This window comes from Oncorhynchus clarkii, chromosome 20, assembly GCF_045791955.1.
Source record: "Oncorhynchus clarkii lewisi isolate Uvic-CL-2024 chromosome 20, UVic_Ocla_1.0, whole genome shotgun sequence".
NCBI lineage: Eukaryota > Metazoa > Chordata > Actinopteri > Salmoniformes > Salmonidae > Oncorhynchus > Oncorhynchus clarkii.
In genome coordinates this window covers 43,730,905-43,753,045 of record NC_092166.1, presented here as the reverse complement: position 1 = coordinate 43,753,045, position 22,141 = coordinate 43,730,905, and the positions used below count along the sequence as shown (strand labels likewise).

General features: G+C 42.0%; 1 protein-coding gene across 1 annotated transcript in view; it reads left to right on the top strand.

Moving 5' to 3' along the window:
- LOC139377096 (ATP-citrate synthase-like) overlaps nucleotides 1-22,141 on the top strand; it is a 108,172-nt gene that overhangs the window by 44,926 nt on the left and 41,105 nt on the right. Inside the window, exons 12-13 of the mRNA XM_071120133.1 lie at nucleotides 1,651-1,768; nucleotides 9,684-9,881. Of these exons, the coding sequence (XP_070976234.1) occupies nucleotides 1,651-1,768; nucleotides 9,684-9,881 (316 nt within the window). The remainder of the gene's footprint in view (nucleotides 1-1,650; nucleotides 1,769-9,683; nucleotides 9,882-22,141) is intronic.

Genomic DNA, 22,141 nt, shown 5'->3' with positions numbered 1-22,141 from the left:
TGCAATCTCCATAAACAAACATTGGCAGTAGAATGGCCTTACTGAAGACCTCAGTGACTTTCAACGTGGCATCATAGGATGCCACCTTTCCAACAAGTCAGGTCATCAAATTTCTGCCCTGCTACAGCTTCCCCGGTCAACTGAGTGCTGTTATTGTGAAGTGGGAATGTCTAGGAGCGACAACTGCTCAGCAGCGAAGCAGTAGGCTGCACAAGCTCACAGAACGGAACCGCTGAGTGCTGAAAATTGCCTGTCCTCGGTTGCAACACTCACTACTGAGTTCCAAATTGCCTCTAGAAGCAACGTCAGCACAAGAACTGTTCGTCGGGAGCTTCATGAAATGGGTTTCCATGGCCGAGCAGCCACACACCAGCCTAAGATTACCAAGCAGTGAGTAGTTTTACACTACACTACACAGGAGTAGTGTAAAGCTCGCCACCATTGGGCTCTGGAGCAGTGGAAACGTGTTCTCTGGGCTGATGAAGCGCGCTTCACCATCTGGCAGTCCCACAGACTGGGTTTGGAGGATGCCAGGAGAACGCTACCTGCCTGAATGCACAGTGCCAACTGTAAAGTTTGGAGGAGGAATAATGGTCTGGGGCTGTTTTTCATGGTTCGGGCTAGGCCCCTTAATTCCAGTGAAGGGAAATCTTAACGTGACATTCTAGACTATGTGCTTCCAACTTTGTGGTTACAGTTTGGGGAAGGTGCTTTCCTGTTTCAGCATGACAGCATGCACTAAGCGAGGTCCATACAGAAATGTTTTTTTGAAATCGGTGTGGAAGAATTTGATTGGCCTTCACAGAGCCCTGAACTCATCCTCATCGAACACCTTTGGGATGGATTGTAACACCGACTGCGAGCCAAGCCTAATTGCCCAACATCAGTGCCTCACTAATGCTCTTGTGGCAGAATGGAAGCAAGTCTACGCAGCAATGTTTGAACATCTAGTACAGTAGAAAACCTTCCCAGAAGACCGACTGTTATAGCAGCAAAGGGGGGACCAACTCCATATTAATGCCCATGATTTTGGAACAAGATTTTCGAGCAGGTGTCCACGTACTTTTGGTCATGTAGTGTACTCATTTAGTCTTCATCTGTATTTGCTGCATACTCTATTAAGGAAGAGGTGCATCTTTTCAGACCCATTTGTCATAAGAGGATGGGCTGTTGCAAAATGAACGAATGGCGGGAAACAACACGTTTGAGCATTAGATTATGCTTTCTTAGTATGGGTGAGCCTAGTATGTTTATTTGTTGCTGAATGCATACTTTTATATTAAACCGTACATATATATATAGTATGATTAGTACAAAGTACGTTTTAAAAATTAGTAGGCAAGATCGTTTTTCGGACACAGTGGTTCTCTATTTGGATACACATGAGCTAATGCCTAGTCTTCCTGGCAATATTCTAACATTTAGAATCCATTCAATCAAACCAAATAATGCCACTAAACATGATATAACATGCTGCAGTTTCATATATGAAAAGTATGTATATAAATTCAATAAGGACAGATTTAGAAAAGGCATCCTGCAGATTTTGTCCAGCCTTAGCCATTGTGCCTGCCATTAATCCCATGCTTTGAACAAGGCATGTCTATCCATACATTTTACCATACTGTGCTCTCCTTTGATCACCCCTAGGGCATCGTCAGGGCTATCAAAGACTACCAGGGACCCCTGAAGGAGAACGGAGTCACCATCTTTGTGCGTCGCGGCGGCCCCAACTACCAGGAGGGCCTAAGAGTGATGGGAGAAGTAGGTGAGTCCAGGCTGCAACTAGTTGGCTACATTCCAATTCTCTACCCTACTTCCCGAAGTGTGCACTTGTACACTCCCTGTTATGGATTTCAAAGGAATGGACTGGTATAATGAATATGGTGGTAGCTCCCTCCAGCCATTCTTGTATCAATCCAATGCTTTGAAATGAATGATGTGGAGTGAACGAGTACACACTTGGGGAGAAGGAAAAGTAATTGAAACATGGCAATTGTCCCACTCCTCCCTTCTGCCAACGTTTACTCCAATTCTCTGATCTGAGACGACTGTCCCTGACTGCATCCCGGATGGCACCGGGGCCCATAGGGTGCTATTTAGGACAGACCTTAGTTGAAGCGATGGTGCCACTCAGTTGAAAGCAATATGGCAGAAACTATCAGATGTGATAAGGCGATTTGGGGGCGTAATAAAGTAATGTAGAAGTGTGGCCAGATAACCCTACCACTGGTCATACAGTGGCTTCAGAAAGTAATCACACTCCTTGACTTAATCCACATTTTATTGTGTTAGTCTTTAATTTAAAATGGATTCAATTGAGATTTTTGGTCACTGGCCTACACACAATACCCCATAATGTACGAGTAATTGTTTTTATGAATTGTTTACAAATTCATAAATGATTATCTGAAATGTTTTGAGTCAATAAGTATTCAACCCTTTTGTTATGGCAATGCTAAATAAGTTCAGGAGTAAAAATGTGCTTGACAAGTTACATAATAAGCTGCACGGACTCTGTGTGCAATAATACTGTATAACATGAATTTTGAATGACCACCTCAACTCTGTACACCACACATACAATTAGCTGTCAGGTCCAGGGAATTTCAAACACAAAAATCAGGGATGTTTTTCCAATGCCTCGCAGAAAAGGGCATTTATTGTTAAATGGGTAAAAAAAAAAAGTAAAAAGCAGACTTTGAATATGCCTTTGAGCATGGCGAAGTTATTAATTAATACTAACCTAATTGACTGAGTGAAAAGCAGGAAGCCTGTGCAGAATAAAAATATACCAATAGATGCCATTAACTTTTTGGCCTGAATACAACGTGTTATATTTGGGGCAAATACAACAAATTACTGAGTACCACTCTCCATATTTTCAAGCATAGTCATGGCAGCATCATGTTATGGTTCTGCTTGTAATCTTTAAGGACTGGGGAGTTTTTCAGAGTAAAAAATAAATGGAATGGAGCTAAGCACAGGCAAAATCCTAGAGGAAAACCTGGTTCAGTCTACTTTCCACCAGACAGTGGGAGATTAATTAACCTTTCAGCAGGACAAGAACCTAGAACACAAAGCCAAATCTACACTGGAATTCCTTACCAAGACAGTGAATGTTCCTGAGTGACCCAGTTGCAGCTTTGACTTAAATCTACTTGAAAATCCATAGCAAGACCTGTGTCGTGACTTACTTTTATTAATCTGATTTATTTATTTATTAATCAACTAACTTTGTTGTAATTGTTACCCGATTTTAAATGAATCATGTAACAATGATTGAGAGCCGTTGTTCAGAGTTACCATCTTCCGAATTAAACTCTAAAGGTCTTTCTTTACCTATCACATCCATAACAGTCAATGTATTAATGATTACCTCTTATCATTCTGAACAGTCATAACCTTGGATCTGCAAAAACCCCAACCTTATGATTCAGTGCTACACAAATTGGTTTATTTACTAACTAAATAATATCACAAACATACACACTTAATACATGAGAATAAGGTCCCTAGCGGACTGACAGCATATGGCGGCTTGTTACACAGAAATTAACTTCTCACTAATCATATACTTTGCACATGAACCGCTGCCCGTTTGAAGTAAGAAATCATGAATGTATTTACGTGTGAATGCTGTATATGTCTGTCAGATCCAGCCTTCTTAGGAAGGATGTGGGATGGCCTTTCAGCTGCATTCTTGTAAGGCTCTGATTGTCTGAAAGGGGTCTCCCCTTTCCTGTCTTCTACTGTTCACTCTGGAAGATTCTCCTTGGATAGCTAGGCAAGCCACCTGTGTCGATGGCTCCCACTGGGTGATGAGAGTAGCGTACTACAGTGATTTGAGAATAGTACAGTAGGATGATTTGAAGAGTAGTAGGATGGTCCCACTTTGTTCATGGTTACAAAATATTGACTTATCTGAGTTTGAGTGGAATCGGCTATTGCGATGTTTGCCTTGTGCGTTGTAACATTTGTATCGGAGTCTATATAGTCAAAGCCTGTAGGCTTGTTTCTTGATCGAGGGGACCCTGGACAGAGTCTCGAGTGAGAGCGGGGGTAATTGGATTGTTTGCGTCCTCGCTAATGGAATTAAATTTGGCGGACCTTTTGTCCAGCAATAACGCACCCTTTTTAACTGGAGTAAGTGCTTCTGTTCAATCTTAAATGGGATTTTCTAGACATTTGACTTAGAACCGCTAATCAGCCATCCAGTGATTGTCCAAGAGGGGAGTTTCCTCCTCTCTCCGCCTCGTGTTGGTAGTCCGATTGAACCACTTTACACGCAAAGCTGCAGCCTGGAGATTTTTCCGGTCTACTCTGGGAAGTGAGTTTATTTTCTTCACCTCATGTTGAGGTTTTAAAGTCCAACCATTTCAAACGTGTAGCAACGCTCCACACTTTTCTGGATTGTTAATTCGTTACCAATCCTTTTATACACTCTCTCGAAATGGGCTGGTCTGTAATTCTGACACACTCTCTGACCTCACTAGGGGCGTGGCTACTTACTATGCACAATTTATAAGAGATAGGAATGTGATTTTTAGGAGACATAAAATAATCTATTAACAAAAATACTTTCATTCTTTTTCATAACTAATATACAACGTTAAGGATGGAGTCTTAATAGATAAAGGGGATATACAGTGGGGCAAAAAAGTATTTAGTCAGCCACCAATTGTGCAAGTTCTCCCACTTAAAAAGATGAGAGGCTTGTAATTTTCATCATAGGTACACTTCAACTATGACAGACAAAATGAGGGAAAAAAATCCAGAAAATCACATTGTAGGATTTTTAATGAATTTATTTGCCAATTATGGTGGAAAATAAGTATTTGGTCAATAACAAAAGTTTATCTCAATACTTTGTTATATACCCTTTGTTGGCAATGACAGAGGTCAAACGTTTTCTGTAAGTCTTCACAAGGTTTTCACACACTGTTGCTGGTATTTTGGCCCATTCCTCCATGAAGATCTCCTCTAGAGCAGTGATGTTTTGGGGCTGTTGCTGGGCAACACGGACTTTCAACTCCCTCAAAAGATGTTCTATGGGGTTGAGATCTGGAGACTGGCTAGGCCACTCCAGGAACTTGAAATGCTTCTTACGAAGCCGCTCCTTCGTTGCCCGGGCGGTGTGTTGGGGATCATTGTCATGCTGAAAGACCCAGCCACGTTTAATCTTCAATGCCCTTGCTGGTGGAAGGAGGTTTTTACTCAAAATCTCACGATACATGGCCCCATTCATTCTTTCCTTTACACGGATCAGTCGTCCTGGTCTCTTTGCAGAAAAACAGCCCCAAAGCATGATGTTTCCACCCCCATGCTTCACAGTAGGTATGGTGTTCTTTGGATGCAACTCAGCATTCCTTGTCCTCCAAACACAACGAGTTGAGTTTTTACCAAAAAGTTATATTTTGGTTTCATCTGACCATATGACTTTCTCCCAATCTTCTTCTGGATCATCCAAATGCTCTCTAGCAAACTTCAGACGGGCCTGGACATGTACTGGCACTGCGGGATTTGAGTCCCTGGCGGCGTAGTGTGTTAGTGATGGTAGGCTTTGTTACTTTGGACCCAGCTCTCTGCAAGTCATTCACTACGTCCCCCCGTGTGGTTCTGGGATTTTTTTTTTCTTGTGATAATTTTGACCCCACGGGGTGAGATCTTGCGTGGAGCCCCAGATCGAGGGAGATTATCAGTGGTCCATTTCCTAATAATTGCTCCCACAGTTGATTTCTTCAAACCAAGCTGCTTACCTATTGCAGATTATTGTCTTCCCAGCCTGGTGCAGGTCTACAATTTTGTTTCTGGTGTCCTTTGACAGCTCTTTGGTCTTGGCCATAGTGGAGTTTGGAGTGTGACTGAGGTTGTGGACAGGTCTTTTATACTGATAACAAGTTCAAACAGGTGCCATTAATACAGGTAACGAGTGGAGGACAGAGGAGCCTCTTAAAGAAGTTACAGGTCTGTGAGAGCCAGAAATCTTCCTTGTGTGTAGGTGACCAAATACTTATTTTCCACCATAATTTGCAAATAAATTCATTAAAAATCTTACAATGTGATTTTCTGGATTTTTTTTCCTCATTTTGTCTGTCATAGTTGAAGTGTACCTATGATGAAAATTACAGGCCTCATCTTTTTAAGTGGCAGAACTTGCACAATTGGTGGCTGACTAAATCCTTTTTTGCCCCACTGTTTTTTCCAAGTTACACTAGTTACCTGGAATGCTTTTCCAACAGTCCTGAAGGGATTCCCACATATGCTGAGCAAACGTTGGCTGCTTTTCCTTCACTCTGCGGTCCAACTCATCCCAAACCATTTCATTGGGTTGAGGTCGGGGGATTGTGGAGGCCAGGTCATCTGATGCAGCACTTCATCACAAACCATCTTGGTCAAATAGCCCTTACACAGCCTGGAGGTGTGTTGCGTCATTGTCCTGTTGAAAAACAACTGATAGTGGGACAAAGTGCAAACCAGATGGCATGGCGTATTGCTGCAGAATGCTGCGGTAGCAATACTGGTTAAGTGTGCCTTGAATTCTAATTAAATCAGTGTCACCAGAAAAGCACCGTCACACCACCACCTCCATGCTTCATGGTGGGAACCACACATGCAGAGATCTGTTCACCTACTCTGCGTCTCCCAAAGACCTGGCGGTTGGAACCAAAATTCTCACATTTGGACATCAGAACAAAAGACAGGTTTCCACCGGTCTAATGTCCATTCCTCGTGTTTCTTGGCCCAAGCAAGTCTCTTCTTATTATTGGTGTCCGTTAGTAGTGGTTTCTTTGCAGCAATTTGATCATGATCGTGAATCACGCAGTCTCCTCTGAACAGTTGAGATTAGCCTGTTGAACTCTGAAGCATTTATTTGGCGTGCAATTTCTGAGGCTGGTAACTGATTAACTTATCCTCTTCAGCATTCCTGTGCCGGTCCTCATGAGAGCCAGTTTCATCATGGCGCTCAATGGTTTTTGCGACTGCAATTGAAGAAACGTTCAAAGTTCTTGATGTTCCGTATTGACTGACATTCATGTCTTAAAGTAATGGACTGTCATTTCTCTTTGCCTTTTTGAGCTGTTCTTACCATTAATATGGAATTTGGTATTTTACTAAATAGGGCTAACTTCTGTATACCCCCTCACCTTGTCACAACTCAAATGATTGGATTTGAGTTGTCCCACCTGGTCAACATCCGGTGAAATTGCAGAGAGCAAAATTCAAATGACAGAAATATACATATTTAACGTTCATGAAAATACAAGTGTCAAACATCAAATTAAAGCGTAACTTCTTGTTAATCCAGCCGCTGTGTCAGATTTCAAAAAGGCTTTACGGTGAAAGCACACCATGCTGAGGACAGACAAAAGCATACAAAAGCATATTTCAACCAGGCAGGTGCGCAACGAAAGTCAGAAATAGCCATATAATAAATGCCTTACCTTTGAAGATCTTCTGTTGGCACTCCAAAAGGTCCCAGCTACATCACAAATGGTCCTTTTGTTCGGTAATGTTCTTCTTTATATCCCCAAAAACTCAGTTGAACTGGTTTCCCTCCAAAATGCATACAAAATGAATCCCAAACGTTTCCAATAAACTCCTCCAAGTCAAACAACGTTTATAATCAAACTCAGCTACCCCAATACGTAAAAAAACAATAACATTTAAGACGGAGAATCGTTATTGTCTTTACCGGAGATTAACAACAAAGAACGCGCTCTCATCCCCACGCATGACATCACTACAGCCAAAATGGGAACCACTTAGAAAAACGAATTCTAGCTAATTTTTCCAAAAACAAGCCTGAAACTCTTTCTGAAGAGTGTTGACATCTAGTGGAAGCCCTAGGAACTGGAATCTGGGAGATTTTCGCCTCATAATAAACATGACAACCATTGGAAACAGTGGTAGGCTGAATTTTTTTTTTTTTTTTGGATGGTTGGTCCTCTGGGTTTTGCCTGCCATATCAGTTCTGTTATACTCACAGACATTATTTTAACTGTTTTAGAAACATTAGTGTTTCATCCAATACTACCATGCATATCCTAGCTTCTAGGCCTGGGTAATAGGCAGTTTACTTTGGGCACGTTTGTCATCCAAACTTCAAAATACTGCCCCCTACCCCAGAGAGGTTAACCTGTTGCGTCTACCAAACCCGGATCCGGGATTCTATTTACAGACCTAAGCTCATTACCATAACGCAACGTTAACTATTCATGAAAATCGCAAATGAAATGAAATAAATATGCCATCTCTCAAGCTTAGCCTTTTGTAAACAACACTGTCATCTCAGATTTTCAAAATATGCTTCTCAACCATAGGAAAACAATCATTTGTGTAAAAGTGGCTAGCTAGCGTAGCATTTAGCGTTAGCATTAGCGTTAGCATCCAGCACGCAAGATTTCAACAAAAACATAAAAGCCTTCAAATAAAATCATTTACCTTTGAAGAACTTTGGATGTTTTCAATGAGGAGACTCTCAGTTAGATAGCAGATGCTCAGTGTTTCCAAAAAAGATTCTTTGTGAATTCGAAATAGCTCCGTTTTCTACATCACATTTGGCTACCAAAAAAAAATAAAAAATTCAGTCCTCAAAACGCGAACTTTTTTCCAAATTAACTCCATAATATCGACTGAAAACATGGCAAACGTTGTTTAGAATCAATCCTCAAGGTGTTTTTCACATATCTCTTCAATTATATATCGTTCATGGAAGCATGGTTTCTCCCCTCAATCAAATGGAAAAGTACAAGCAGCTGGCGTTTGCGCACCGAATTCCACGCAGGACACCAGGCGGACACTTGGAAAATGTAGTCTCTTATGGTCAATCTTCCAATGATATGCCTACAAATACGTCACAATGCTGCTAACACCTTGGGGGAACGACAGAAAGTGTAGGCTCATTCCTTGCGCAATCACAGCCATATAAGGAGACAATGGTAAACAGAGCTTCAGAGATTCTGCTCATTTCCTGGTTGACGCATCATCTTGGTTTTGCCTGTAGAATGAGTTCTGGGGCACTTACAGACAATATCTTTGCAGATTCTGAAACTTCAGAGTGTTTTCTTTCAAAAACTTCTTTCAATAATATGCATAGTCGAGCATCTTTTCGTGGCAAAATATCGCGCTTAAAACGGGAACGTTTTTTATCCAAAAATGAAATAGCGCCCCTAGAGATCAAAGAGGTTAAGAAGGAAAGCAATTCAAATATTAACTTTTAACAAGGCACACCTGTTAATTGAAATGCATTCCAGGTGACTAGCTCATGGAGCTGGTGGAGAGAATGCCAAGAGTGTGCAAAGCTGTCAAGGCAAAGGGTGGCTACTTTGAAGAATGTATTTGTTTTAACACTTTTTTTTGGTTACTACATGATTACCACATGATATGTGTTATTTCATAGTGTTGATGTCTTCACTATTATTCTACAATGTAGAAAATAGAAAAAATAAATAAAAACATATGTGAAACTTGCCTAATGTTCCAGGTTTGCTGGGTGTACTAAAACATAAAGACCATCTTTGGCACTAAAGATAATTGAGTCCATTGGTAGACAATGAAAACGATTTCTGTTTTTGGGAAATTCACACCTGGAGATTTGATCAATAGGTTTCCTTTTTTATTGTACAGTTGTTCAGGATAATCAAAATATTTGTTAACCATGTCAATTTTTTTTCCCATAGGTAAGACCACCGGTATCCCCATCTATGTTTTCGGCACAGAGACCCACATGGCGGCCATTGTCGGCATGGCGCTGGGCCACCAGCCAATCCCCAACCAGCCTCCAGTAGCCGCCCACACAGCCAACTTCCTGCTCAACTCCAGCACCAACTCCGCTGTACGTTTTGTTCAATGTAGAGCTGACCCCAATTGGTCGGCAGGTCGATTTTTCAGTCGATAGCTTTTCGCTCTACCAATATGTATTTTTTTGGTCAAGCAGTGGAGTGTATGCATGCATGCATGCATGCATGCATGAATGCACGCACGTATGTATGTATTCCAGCCAGTCAGCCAGCTAATCAAGGGTTTTTGTTGATTTTTACACTTTTCTACTTTGTGAATTAATAGTGAAGACATCAACACTATGAAATAACACATGGAATCATGTAGTAACCAAAGAAGTGTTAAACAAATACAGTGCCTTGCGAAGGTATTCGGCCCCCTTGAACTTTGCGACCTTTTGCCACATTTCAGGCTTCAAACATAAAGATATAAAACTGTATTTTTTTGTGAAGAATCAACAACAAGTGGGACACAATCATGAAGTGGAACGACATTTATTGGATATTTCAAACTTTTTTAACAAATCAAAAACTGAAAAATTGGGCGTGCAAAATTATTCAGCCCCCTTAAGTTAATACTTTGTAGCGCCACCTTTTGCTGCGATTACAGCTGTAAGTCGCTTGGGGTATGTCTCTATCAGTTTTGCACATCGAGAGACTGAAATTTTTTCCCATTCCTCCTTGCAAAACAGCTCGAGCTCAGTGAGGTTGGATGGAGAGCATTTGTGAACAGCAGTTTTCAGTTCTTTCCACAGATTCTCGATTGGATTCAGGTCTGGGGACAGTTTAGACTCCCTACAGCTCATATTCATTAAGGCACATTGTAGCTAAATGTAGCAAGATGTTTTGCAACGGAAACCATTTAAATCACTTAGTAGTGCATCTGGGAGTAAACAATTGACATTGCAAAATGTTTTGCTACAGTGTGCATTGTCCACTAATGAATATGAATGACCCTGTTCTCACACACACAACCCTCTGTCTTCTGTCTGCTTCTTCACCTCTGCCATCCGTCTTTCCATTTTCTCCCCATCTACACCAACCACCCAGCACAGTTTGACATTTTAAATGTTTTTTTTTTTTTTCCCTTTTGCCCCTCATTTCGATGTGTAATCAGCCTGTCTTTTCATGCTCAAATCTTTTAAGCCGCTTCTCATTATCCGTGGCTGTGGCCTGTGAAGGAGGAATTCACAGGAGACTGCTACGGTAAGTGCAGGTGTAACCCTACACGACGAGCTCACCCATCCTGCTCCCCCACTCCTTGGGTTTGTCCCTGTCTTGCCCCACACTTCCCCAATTTAGAGGTGTGTGTGTGTGTGTGTCTTGCTTTCACGCCTATGTTCTGAATTGGCATTCTAGAACTCCCACGGACTAGGCCTAGGGAATGGTCTACATGGGTAAGTTCCTTGGGTTTCGTATTGTTTGTTTACTTTTTTAAAAATTTTTAAATAGATGTTTAGTTAATTGAGCTCATATCGGTCCCTCTTATTGGGTATCCATGCAATGAAGTGTGAAGGCCAAGGTATGCAGCCATACATGCAACCATACAACACACCCAATGCATTAGTTGATTGATGAGGTTACATAGTAAGGCTTTTATTCAAACTGTTTGGTACCTTATTTCGGTGTCGCTTATTTTGTCGTCACTGCTTTGTGTTGCCCAGTTGGTCACAGAAGCACAGGCTTCGTCAGGCTGGAGTGGAGGTAGGAATGAGTGATAGACCCTCAGTCCTCCTCCAGGTTCTCCTCTCTTCCTCCTTCTTTCCCCTACGTCCATCCCTGTTTCTCTTAAGTAGTGTGTGTGGGAAATGCCTTTGTTCAGCCTCCATCCAGTTAGGTGTTTCTCATGGTGACGAACTGTCCCAATTCTCCTACTCTTTTCCAGAATGTTGACTTGCATGCTTCCCGGCATGGATTTTAAAGCATATTATTGATGTAAGCATTGGCTGGAGTACGTTTCCACCATTGTTAAATCCATGCACGGGTGTAAGTGTACACTTTGGGAGGAGGGTGTAGAATCAGACGCAAAAACCTTGTCAAATGGGTCTGCGGCTGTCCCGGACTGCGGTTAATTACAGAAAGTTGCTCAAAAAAATACATTTAAAAAAAGCTAAAACATTACCCCTTAGGTCAGTCATAGTGGAAGGCACAGAAAGATAAATATCCGCTACGACAGTATTTCCTCGCTCCCCCTTTTTGTTTATTTATGTATATATGTAGAAACGTCCCTTTTTCAGGACCCTGTCTTTCAAAGATAATTCGTAAAAATCTAAACTTCACAGCTCTTCATTGTAAAGGGTTTAAACACTGTTTTCCATGCTTGCTCAATGAACCTCAATGAACATAAACAATTAGTGAACATGCACCTGTGGAACGGTCATGCAGACACTAAGAGCTTACAGACGGTAGGCAATTAAGGTCACAGTTATGAAAACTTAGGACACTAAAGAGGCCTTTCTACTGACTCCAAATTGACACCAAATTAAAGATGCCCAGGATCCCTACTCATCTGCGTGAACGTGCTATAGGCATGCTGCAAGGGGGCATGCGGACTGCAGATGTGGCCAGGGAAATAAATTGCAATGTCCGTACTGTGAGATGCCTAAGACAGCGCTACAGGAAGCTGATCGTCCTAGCAGTGGCAGACCACATGTTACTACAACTGCCCAAGTTACACCAGGAACGCACAATCCCTCCATCAGTGCTCGGACTGTCCGCAATCGGGTGAGAGAGGCTGGACTTAGGGCTTGTACGCCTGTTGTAAGGCAGGTCCTCACCAGAGATCACAGGCAACAACGTTGCCTATGGGCACAAACCCACCTTCACTGGACCAGACAGGACTGGTAAAAAGTGCTCTTCACTGTCTTGTCTCACCAGGGGTGATGGTCGGATTTAAGTTTATCGTCGAAGGAATGAGCGTTACACCGAGGCCTGTACTCTGGAGCGGGATCGATTTTGGAGGTGGAGGGTCCGTAATGGTCTGGGGCGGTGTCACAGCATCATCGGACTTAGCTTTTTGTCATTGCAGGCAATCAACGCTGTGCGTTACAGGGAAGACATCCTCCTCCCTCATGTGGTACCCTTCCTGCAGGCTCATCCTGACATGACCCTCCAGCATGACAATTCCACCAGCCATACTGCTTGTTCTTTGTGGGATTTCCTGCAAAACAGGAATGTCAGTGTTCTGCCATGGTCAGCGAAGAGCCCTGCTCTCAATCCCATTGAGCACGTCTGGGACCTGTTGGATCAAAGGGTGAGGGCTAGGCTAATTTAGTTTCTCATGGTCAGTCCTTTAGGTGCCTTTTGGCAAACTCCTAGTGGGCTGTAATGTGCTTTTACCTTTATTAAATCGAACCCCAGGCTGTAGTGACTCCTCAACACTGCTATGCAGTGCCTTGGACTACTGTGTCATTGTGTGCCTTCATGTGCTTTTTAAAATGAGAAATGGCTTCTGTCTTGCTGCTCTACCATATAGGCCTGATTTGGTGTAGTGCTGCGGAGATGGGAGAACCATCCAACCAACCATCACTCTGAACTCTGTCAGAGTGACCATTGGGTTCTTGGTCACCTCCCTGACCAGGGCCCTTCTCCCCTGATTTCTCAGTTTGGCCAGGCAGCCAGCTCTAAAAAGGGTCCTGGTGTTTCCAAACTTCTTCCATTTAAGAATGATGGAGGCCACTGTGTTCTTGGACCTTCAATGTGGTCATCCCCCCCCCCCCCCCCCCCCCCCCCGGGTTGTGCCGTGGCGGAGGTCTTTGTGGGCTATACTCAGCCTTGTCTCAGGATGGTAAGTTGGTGGTTGAAGATATCCCTCTAGTGGTGTGGGGGCTGTGCTTTGGCAAAGTGGGTGGGGTTATATCCTTCCTGTTTGGCCCTGTCCGGGGGTGTCCTCGGAGTGGGCCACAGTGTCTCCTGACCCCTCCTGTCTCAGCCTCCAGTATTTATGCTGCAGTAGTTTATGTGTCGGGGGGCTAGGGTCAGTTTGTTATATCTGGAGTACTTCTCCTGTCCTATTCGGTGTCCTGTGTGAATCTAAGTGTGCGTTCTCTAATTCTCTCCTTCTCTCTTTCTCTCTCTCGGAGGACCTGAGCCCTAGGACCATGCCCCAGGACTACCTGACATGATGACTCCTTGCTGTCCCCAGTCCACCTGACTGTGCTGCTGCTCCAGTTTCAACTATTCTGCCTTATTATTATTCGACCATGCTGGTCATTTATGAACATTTGAACATCTTGACCATGTTTTGTTATAATCTCCACCCGGCACAGCCAGAAGAGGACTGGCCACCCCACATAGCCTGGTTCCTCTCTAGGTTTCTTCCTAGGTTTTGGCCATTCTAGGGAGTTTTTCCTAGCCACCGTGCTTCTACACCTGCATTGCTTGCTGTTTGGGGTTTTAGGCTGGGTTTCTGTACAGCACTTTGAGATATCAGCTGATGTACGAAGGGCTATATAAATAAATTTGATTTGATTTGATTCAATGCTGCAGCCATTTTGTGATACCCTTCCCCAGATCTGTGCCTCGACACAATCCTGTCTCTCAACTCTACAGACAATTCCTTGAACCTCATGGCTTGGTTTTTGCGCTGACATGCACTGTCAACTGTGGAATCTTATATAGACAGGTCTGTGTCTTTCCAAATCATGTCCAATCAATTGAATTTACCAAAAGTAGACTCCAAGTTGTAGAAACATCTCAAGGATGATCAATGGAAACATGATGCACCTGAGCTCAATTTCGTGTCTCATAGCAAGGGTCTGGAATACTTAGTAAAACAGTTTATTTTATTTTATTTTTTTTATCTCTGTGGGGACGATTGTTGCTAATGTGACTAGAATAACTTTCCGGAACAGACATTTATCTTTATATGGACAGAAAGCTTAAATTGTTAATCTAACTGCAGTGTCCAATTTACAATAGCTATTAGTGTAAAAGTACCATGTTATTGTTTGAGGAGTGCACAACATATCACTGGTATCAAATGGTTTGATACATTTACCTTCCAGAATGTATATCACGTTATTACATTCAGCGATCTTGCTCTGATTTGTCGTCCTGAGGGTCCCAGAGAGAAAATGTAGCATAGTTTTGTTTGATAAAACTATTTTTATGTTCAAATGTAGGAACAGCGGTCTGTAGTTTGACCCCACTGCTGTTTCTGAAAAATCAATTTCAGAATAAGGTTGTAACGTAACAAAATTGTACTTTTTGGGGGGGGTTGTATTATTTCTGACAGTACAGTTGGAAATGTAAAGGAGGGACAGATCGTAGGGGCAGAAGGGTGGCTGCAATTGGGCTCAAAACACCGTTGCCAGAGGGCTGTTACACCAGCCGCTGACACTCCCTCCCCTTTTGTGTCTGATAGATCTGGATAGGCGTAGCCTATTATTTAATAGCTCCTCCAGTCATCTAGGTTCTGATATGTTGATTCCACCTTATAGTCATGACAGCAGATGGCAAGCATAGATGGAAGGAAACTAAGATCTGGAATGAAACAAAGCCCTGGTAAGACTGTGGCGAACAAATGCTTTTAATTTCGTTTTTTTTCCAGAGGGGGGATTACAGGTACAAAAACAAAGAAATGCATACAAAGAACTGCAAACCAGGTCATTTTTTTCCTGGTCAGGTCATTCTGATTTAATTAGATCTGTGGACCATGCTTTTTTTTATGGCTAGCTTAGAATATGAGCGTTCCAAAAGTTGTTTATATACACTGCTCAAAAAAATAAAGGGAACACTTAAACAACACAATGTAACTCCAAGTCAATCACACTTCTGTGAAATCAAACTGTCCACTTAGGAAGCAACACTGATTGACAATAAATGTCACATGCGGTTGTACAAATAGAATAGACAGGTGGAAATTATAGGCAATTAGCAAAGGAGTGGTTCTGCAGGTGATGACCACAGACCACTTCTCAGTTCCTATGCTTCCTGGCTGATGTTTTGGTCACTTTTGAATGCTGGCGGTGCTTTCACTCTAGTGGTAGCATGAGACGGAGTCTACAACCCACACAAGTGGCTCAGGTAGTGCAGCTCATCCAGGATGGCACATCAATGCGAGCTGTGGCAAGAAGGTTTGCTGTGTCTGTCAGCGTAGTGGCCAGAGCATGGAGGCGCTACCAGGAGACAGGCCAGGACATCAGTAGACGTGGAGGAGGCCATAGGAGGGCAACAACCCAGCAGCAGGACCGCTACCTCCGCCTTTGTGCAAGGACGAGCAGGAGGAGCACTGCCAGAGCCCTGCAAAATGACCTCCAGCAGGCCACAAATGCGCATGTCTGCTCAAACGGTCAGAAACAGAGACTCCATGAGGGTGGTATGAGGGCCCGACGTCCACAGGTGGGGGTTGTGCTTTACAGCCCAACACCGTGCAGGACGTTTGGCATTTGCCATGATTGGCAAATTCGCCACTGGCGTCCTGTGCTCTTCACAGATGAAAGCAGGTTCACACTGAGCACATGCGACAGATGTGACAGAGTCTGGAGACGCCATGGAGAACTTTCTGCTGCCTGCAACATCCTCCAGCATGACCGGTTTGGAGGTTGGTCAGTCATGGTGTGGGGTGGCATTTCTTTGGGGGGCCGCACAGCCCTCCATGTGCTCGCCAGAGGTAGCCTGACTGCCATTAGGTACCGAGATGAGATCCTCAGACCCCGTGTGAGACCATATGCTGGTGAGGTTGGCCCCGGGTTCCTCCTAATGCAAGACAATGCTAGACCTCATGTGGCTGGAGTGTGTCAGCAGTTCCTGCAAGAGGAAGGCATTGATGCTATGGACTGGCCCGCCCGTTCCCAAGACCTGAATCCAATTGAGCACATCTGGGACATCATGTCTCGCTCCATCCACCAACGCCAAGTTGCACCACAGACTGTCCAGGAGTTGGTGGATGCTTTAGTCCAGGTCTGGGAGGAGATCCCTCAGGAGACCATCTGCCACCTCATCAGGAGCATGCCCAGGCGTTGTAGGGAGGTCATACAGGCACGTGGAGGCCACACACACTACTGAGCCTCATTTAGACTTGTTTTAAGGACATTACATCAAAGTTGGATCAGCCTGTAGTGTGGTTTTCCACTTTAATTCTGAGTGTGACTCCAAATCCAGACCTCCATGGGTTGATAAATTTGATTTCCATTGATCATTTTTGTGTGATTTTGTTGTCAGCACATTCAACTATGTAAAGAAAAAAGTATTTAATAAGAATATTTCATTCATTCAGATCTAGGATGTTATTTTAGTGTTCCCTTTATTTTTTTGAGTAGTGTATTATAGAGAGCATTCCTTTCGTGAGCACAGATAATTTATTCTTAAATCCCATCATTGAATGGTTCGGTAGTTCAGTTTCCCAAGTGACACCATAGGATCTATGTTGTACGTATAGAAAAATGAGTTTCCTTTTGCTGTGTATATATCTTTAATATATTAGAATTTTAACAAAACCATTACTGTCCCAATATAGTAAGGGTTTGCAAGGCATTATTGGGAAATGGGAATGCCACGTTGTTTTTTAATTTTGCGCCACATAGAAATTGTGTGAGAAAATCTGACCAAAGCGTAGTTTACATTGTTGAATGGATATATCAGTGAATACCTTTTTCCAGGGAGATAGGTGACACCATATTTCTCGCTGTACTCAGCCAGGGGGCAGACGAGTCGTGCCTAAACCAATTAAGGATATGGTGACATGCTAGTGCCTGGATATGCAATTTTAAAGTTTGGTATGGATAGTCCTATGTCGTTCCTCTCTTTGTAAATTTGTTAATTTTATATTGAATCGTTTACCTTGCCATTCACTGAATATTTGTAAAAAATAATTAAGGACACCTGCTCTTTCCATTACATAGAGGTGGATTCAGGTGGATTCAGGCGAAAGGTGTGATCCCTTATTGATGTCACTTGTTTAATCCACTTCAATCAGTGTGCGTGAACGGGAGGAGACAGGTTAAATATATTTTTATGCCTTGAGACATGGATTGTGTATGTGTGCCATTCAGTGTGAATGGGCAAGACAAAATATTTAAGTGCCTTTGAACGGGGTATGGTAGTAGGTGCCAGGCGTAGGGTTGTGGCGGTCATGACATTTTGTCAACCGGCTATTGTCATGCAAAAGATGACCGGTCTCATGGTAATTGACCATTAATGAACATAATCATGTTCAATATCTCCAGGCCTCCACATGTACAAGCTGCATAGAAGCCCCTGAAATGTGCTCCTTTGGAATATAAAAAAGTAAAATCTACAAGAAGAATATAATTTTACTTAGCTGAATAAAATAGAAAGGATATTTTTCAACTTTGGGTTTATAGCGGAGCATGTTGATATTCCGCCCAATCGCTGAATGCCATGGACTCTCCAACCCTGTTCCTACAGCTACCCAATACTTAATTTGGGAAACCAAGTGAAATCTGTTCGGGAATTGTTGACAGCCCCTTCGCGAGCTTGAGTATGGAATATAGGAGATGGTAACGCATGGTGGGGAGATTCTGTATAGCTAAAGGTAATGTCATCCAATTCATTATGAAAAATGCACTATTAGTAGGTTTATTCAAATACAAATTCACTATAATTGTAGGCTAACTTTAAGCCGGCCTTTACAATCAATGAACCAACAACATCGCTTGGGGCTCTCCCAATCTCTTGGATAGAAATTTTACTCTAATTTGTTTAATTTTGGAGTATATGCTAGACCAATTATATACCAAATACATCTTAACCTTTTATGGCTAGGGTTCCGCTCCACTGAAATGGCAGAGTGAAATTCAAATATATATTTTTTTTTATATTTAATTAAAAACCTCTTACTTCTACCCCCTCCTTTTTCGAACATTCTGTTAAAAATCGCGCAACTTTTCAGCGTCCTGCTACTCATGCCAGGAATATAGTATATGCATATGATTAGTATGTGTGGATAGAAAACACTCTGAAGTTTCTAAAACTGGTTAAATCACGGCTGTGACTATAACAGATCGTGTGTTTCATTGAAAAACGCAAGAAAAACTGCTCTCTGAAAGCTAAAAATAATTTCCATAAGTCACTTCCACGAATTGTTAAAAGAGAACAAAATTTAATATCGACCTGCCTGCAATTCATACAAATTCCACACGATGTCGCCATTGTCGTCATTTTCAATTGAATTAATTGTTGGAAAATCCATCTATCTGGCATCCATTTTCCCAGTCTTCACCCGGATGTTGTTAATGAAGACATTGGCAGCCATTGATTTGCAAGCGAGGACCTATTGAATATACATCGCCCTGTAATCATTTTGATAGATTATAAACGTTTACTAATACTTAAAGTTGGATTACAAAAGGATTTCGAAGTGTTTTGTGAAAGTTTATCGTCGACTTTTTTAATTTTAAAAAATGACGCAGCGTTTAAAAACGATGTTTTTTTCTGAATGACACAGCTTCCATACAAAGCTATTTTGGGTATATATGGACCGATTTAAACGAAAAAAAGACCCAATAGTGATGTTTATGGGGCATATAGGAGTGCCAAGAAAGAAGCTTGTCAAAGGTAATGAATGTTTTATATTTTATTTCTGCGTTTTGATTAGCGCCGGCTACCGCAAAATCTGTTGTTTACGTGTCGTGCTGGCATTTTGGGGGGTGCATGCTATCAGATAATAGCTTCTCATGCTTTCGCCGAAAAGCATTTTAAAAATCTGACTTGCTGGCTAGGTTCACAACGAGTGTAGCTTTAATTCAATACCCTGCTTGTGAATTTTGATCAAGGATTGAGTTGTAACGAGTACATTTAGCATTTAGCGTAGCGCATTTGCATTTCCAGGTGCCTACTTGAGACGTCTGCGTCTCAAGTATGGTCAAGAAGTTAACTTTACAGCGAAAGCGCACCATACAATTATGTTAGGTCAGCGCCTAGTCACAAAACATACATCCATTTTCCAGCCAAAGAGAGGAGTCACAAAAAGCAGAAATAGAGAAAATGAATCGCTAACCTTTGATCTTCATCAGATGGCACTCATTGGACTTCATGTTACACAATACATGTATGTTTTGTTTGATAAAGTTCATATTTATATCCAAAAATCTGTTTACATTGGCGCGTTATGTTAGTAATGTTGTGCCTCAAACATTCAGCGAATTTGCAGAGGGCCACATCAATTTACAGAAATACTCATCATAAACTTTGATGAAAGATACAAGTGTTATGCATAGAATTAAAGATCTACTTCTCCTTAAAACCAGTTGTGACGAGCAAACCCGGATCCGGGATCCTATTTATAGCCTCAAGCTCATTACCATAACGCAACGTTAACTATTCATGAAAATCGCAAATGAAATGAAATAAATATGCTAGCTCTCAAGCTTAGCCTTTTGTTAACAACACTGTCATCTCAGATTTTCAAAATATGCTTTTCAACCATAGCAAATCAAGCATTTGTGTAAGAGTATTGATACCTAGCGTAGCATTTAGCGTAGCATTTAGCATTGCATTTAGCGTAGCATTCAGCGTACAACATTTTCACAAAAACAAGAAAAGCATTCAACTAAAATAATTTACCTTTGAAGAACTTCAGATGTTTTCAATGAGGAGACTCTCAGTTAGATAGCAAATGTTCAGTTTTTCCAAAAATATTATTTGTGTAGGAGAAATCGCTCCGTTTTGTTCTTCACGTTTGGCTGAGAAAAAACCCTGAAAATTCAGTCATAACAACGCAAACTTTTTTCCAAATTAACTCCATAATATCGACAGAAACATGGCAAACGTTGTTTAGAATCAATCCTCAAGGTGTTTTTCACATATCTATTCGATGATAAGTCACTCCTGGCAGTTTGGTTTCTCCTCTGTTCAAAATAGAAAAATGCGCGCACCTGGAGATTGCGCAATAGTTTCGACGGAGGACACCCAGCGGACACCTGGTAAATGTAGTCTCTTATGGTCAATTTTCCAATGATATGCCTACAAATACATCACAATGCTGCAAACACCTTGGGGAAACGACAAAGTGTAGGCTCTCTCCTTGCGCATTCACAGCCATACACAGCGCCTCAAAAATCTGGCTCCCTTCCTGTCTGAAATTTCATATTGGTTTCGCCTGTAGCATTAGTTCTGTGGCACTCACAGACAATATCTTTGCAGTTTTGGAAACGTCAGAGTGTTTTCTTTCCAAAACTGTCAATTATATGCATAGTCGAGCATCTTTTCGTGACAAAATATCTTGTTTAAAACGGGAACGTTTTTTATCCAAAAATGAAATACAGCTAGTGCCTTAGACCACTGCGCCACTCTGGAGGCCCAGGATAAACACTTTGTAACAAACCGGCTTTGGTCCATGTGGCCCAATTTGGGTAAGTCTCGAGACTGGATGACAACATTTTGGAAAACAGTTTAAGATCTGTGTTTATCAAGGATGGGGGGGGGGGGGGGGGGGGGGGGGTTGAGGTTTCTACTTTTAGAAAGGACTTAGTCTGGCTTGGTGTGGGTTTACAATCTGAGATGTACAGTTCTTTATAGAAGCGGGAGTAACTAGATCAATTTGGGTTCTGATTTAGTAATTCCAGTTTTAGATTTAATAGTTGCTAAATCAGCTAATTGATCATTACTGCGTAGCTTGTTGTCCAGTGCTGGGTCGATTTACCATGGAAGTAATGGTTGAGTCTTACTCAATGCATGGTACTTTCAGTAAATTAAGTTTCATTTACAGCAAAGAATTTCAATTGATTGTTTAATTTTTTGTAGATTGATTTCCTTTTATAGCTTAGTTCATGCTGTTTCCAGGTCATGCACATTGGCCGCTGTCTTTAAACTCCACTTTAGTTGAGTAGGTATCCACTTTAAAAGTGAGCCGTGCAAAAGACTCAACCTCTGCCCTCGACTTCTCTTATGTCCTTACAAACAATCTCTCGAATATTGGCCAACGCTTTCTGTTGTCGGGTGTTGAGAGCAGCCATGTTCCCACAAGTGAATTGTGAACGGACAGAATATGCCAGCTGCTGTAGCGAAATAGACAAGACAATTGCTATTGTTCCTTGTAATACAGTGAATGTCCCAAACGTTATTGTGATGGTTAAATGTTGACAATTATTTATAAATAAGTCAGTTAATTCATAGTTTTGCTATAAAAAAAAAGCCACGAGGAAGCCACGTGTTTCAATGCATGCCACTGGAACCTGAACTACCAAACTGCTCTGCACTTTGCCCTTTTCTGTGTTCACTTGGGTTGGGGTCAATAATTGTTTTAAAATGCAATATTACATGTTTATTTCCTTGGTGAGGCACATTAGAGTTGTTGCTTTGGAATAATTCATTACTCATTCTTTCATTTTCAGGTGGTGTTTCAGTAACACTTTCCAGTACAATGAAAAACCAAAACATTTGTCTGTTGAGCACCT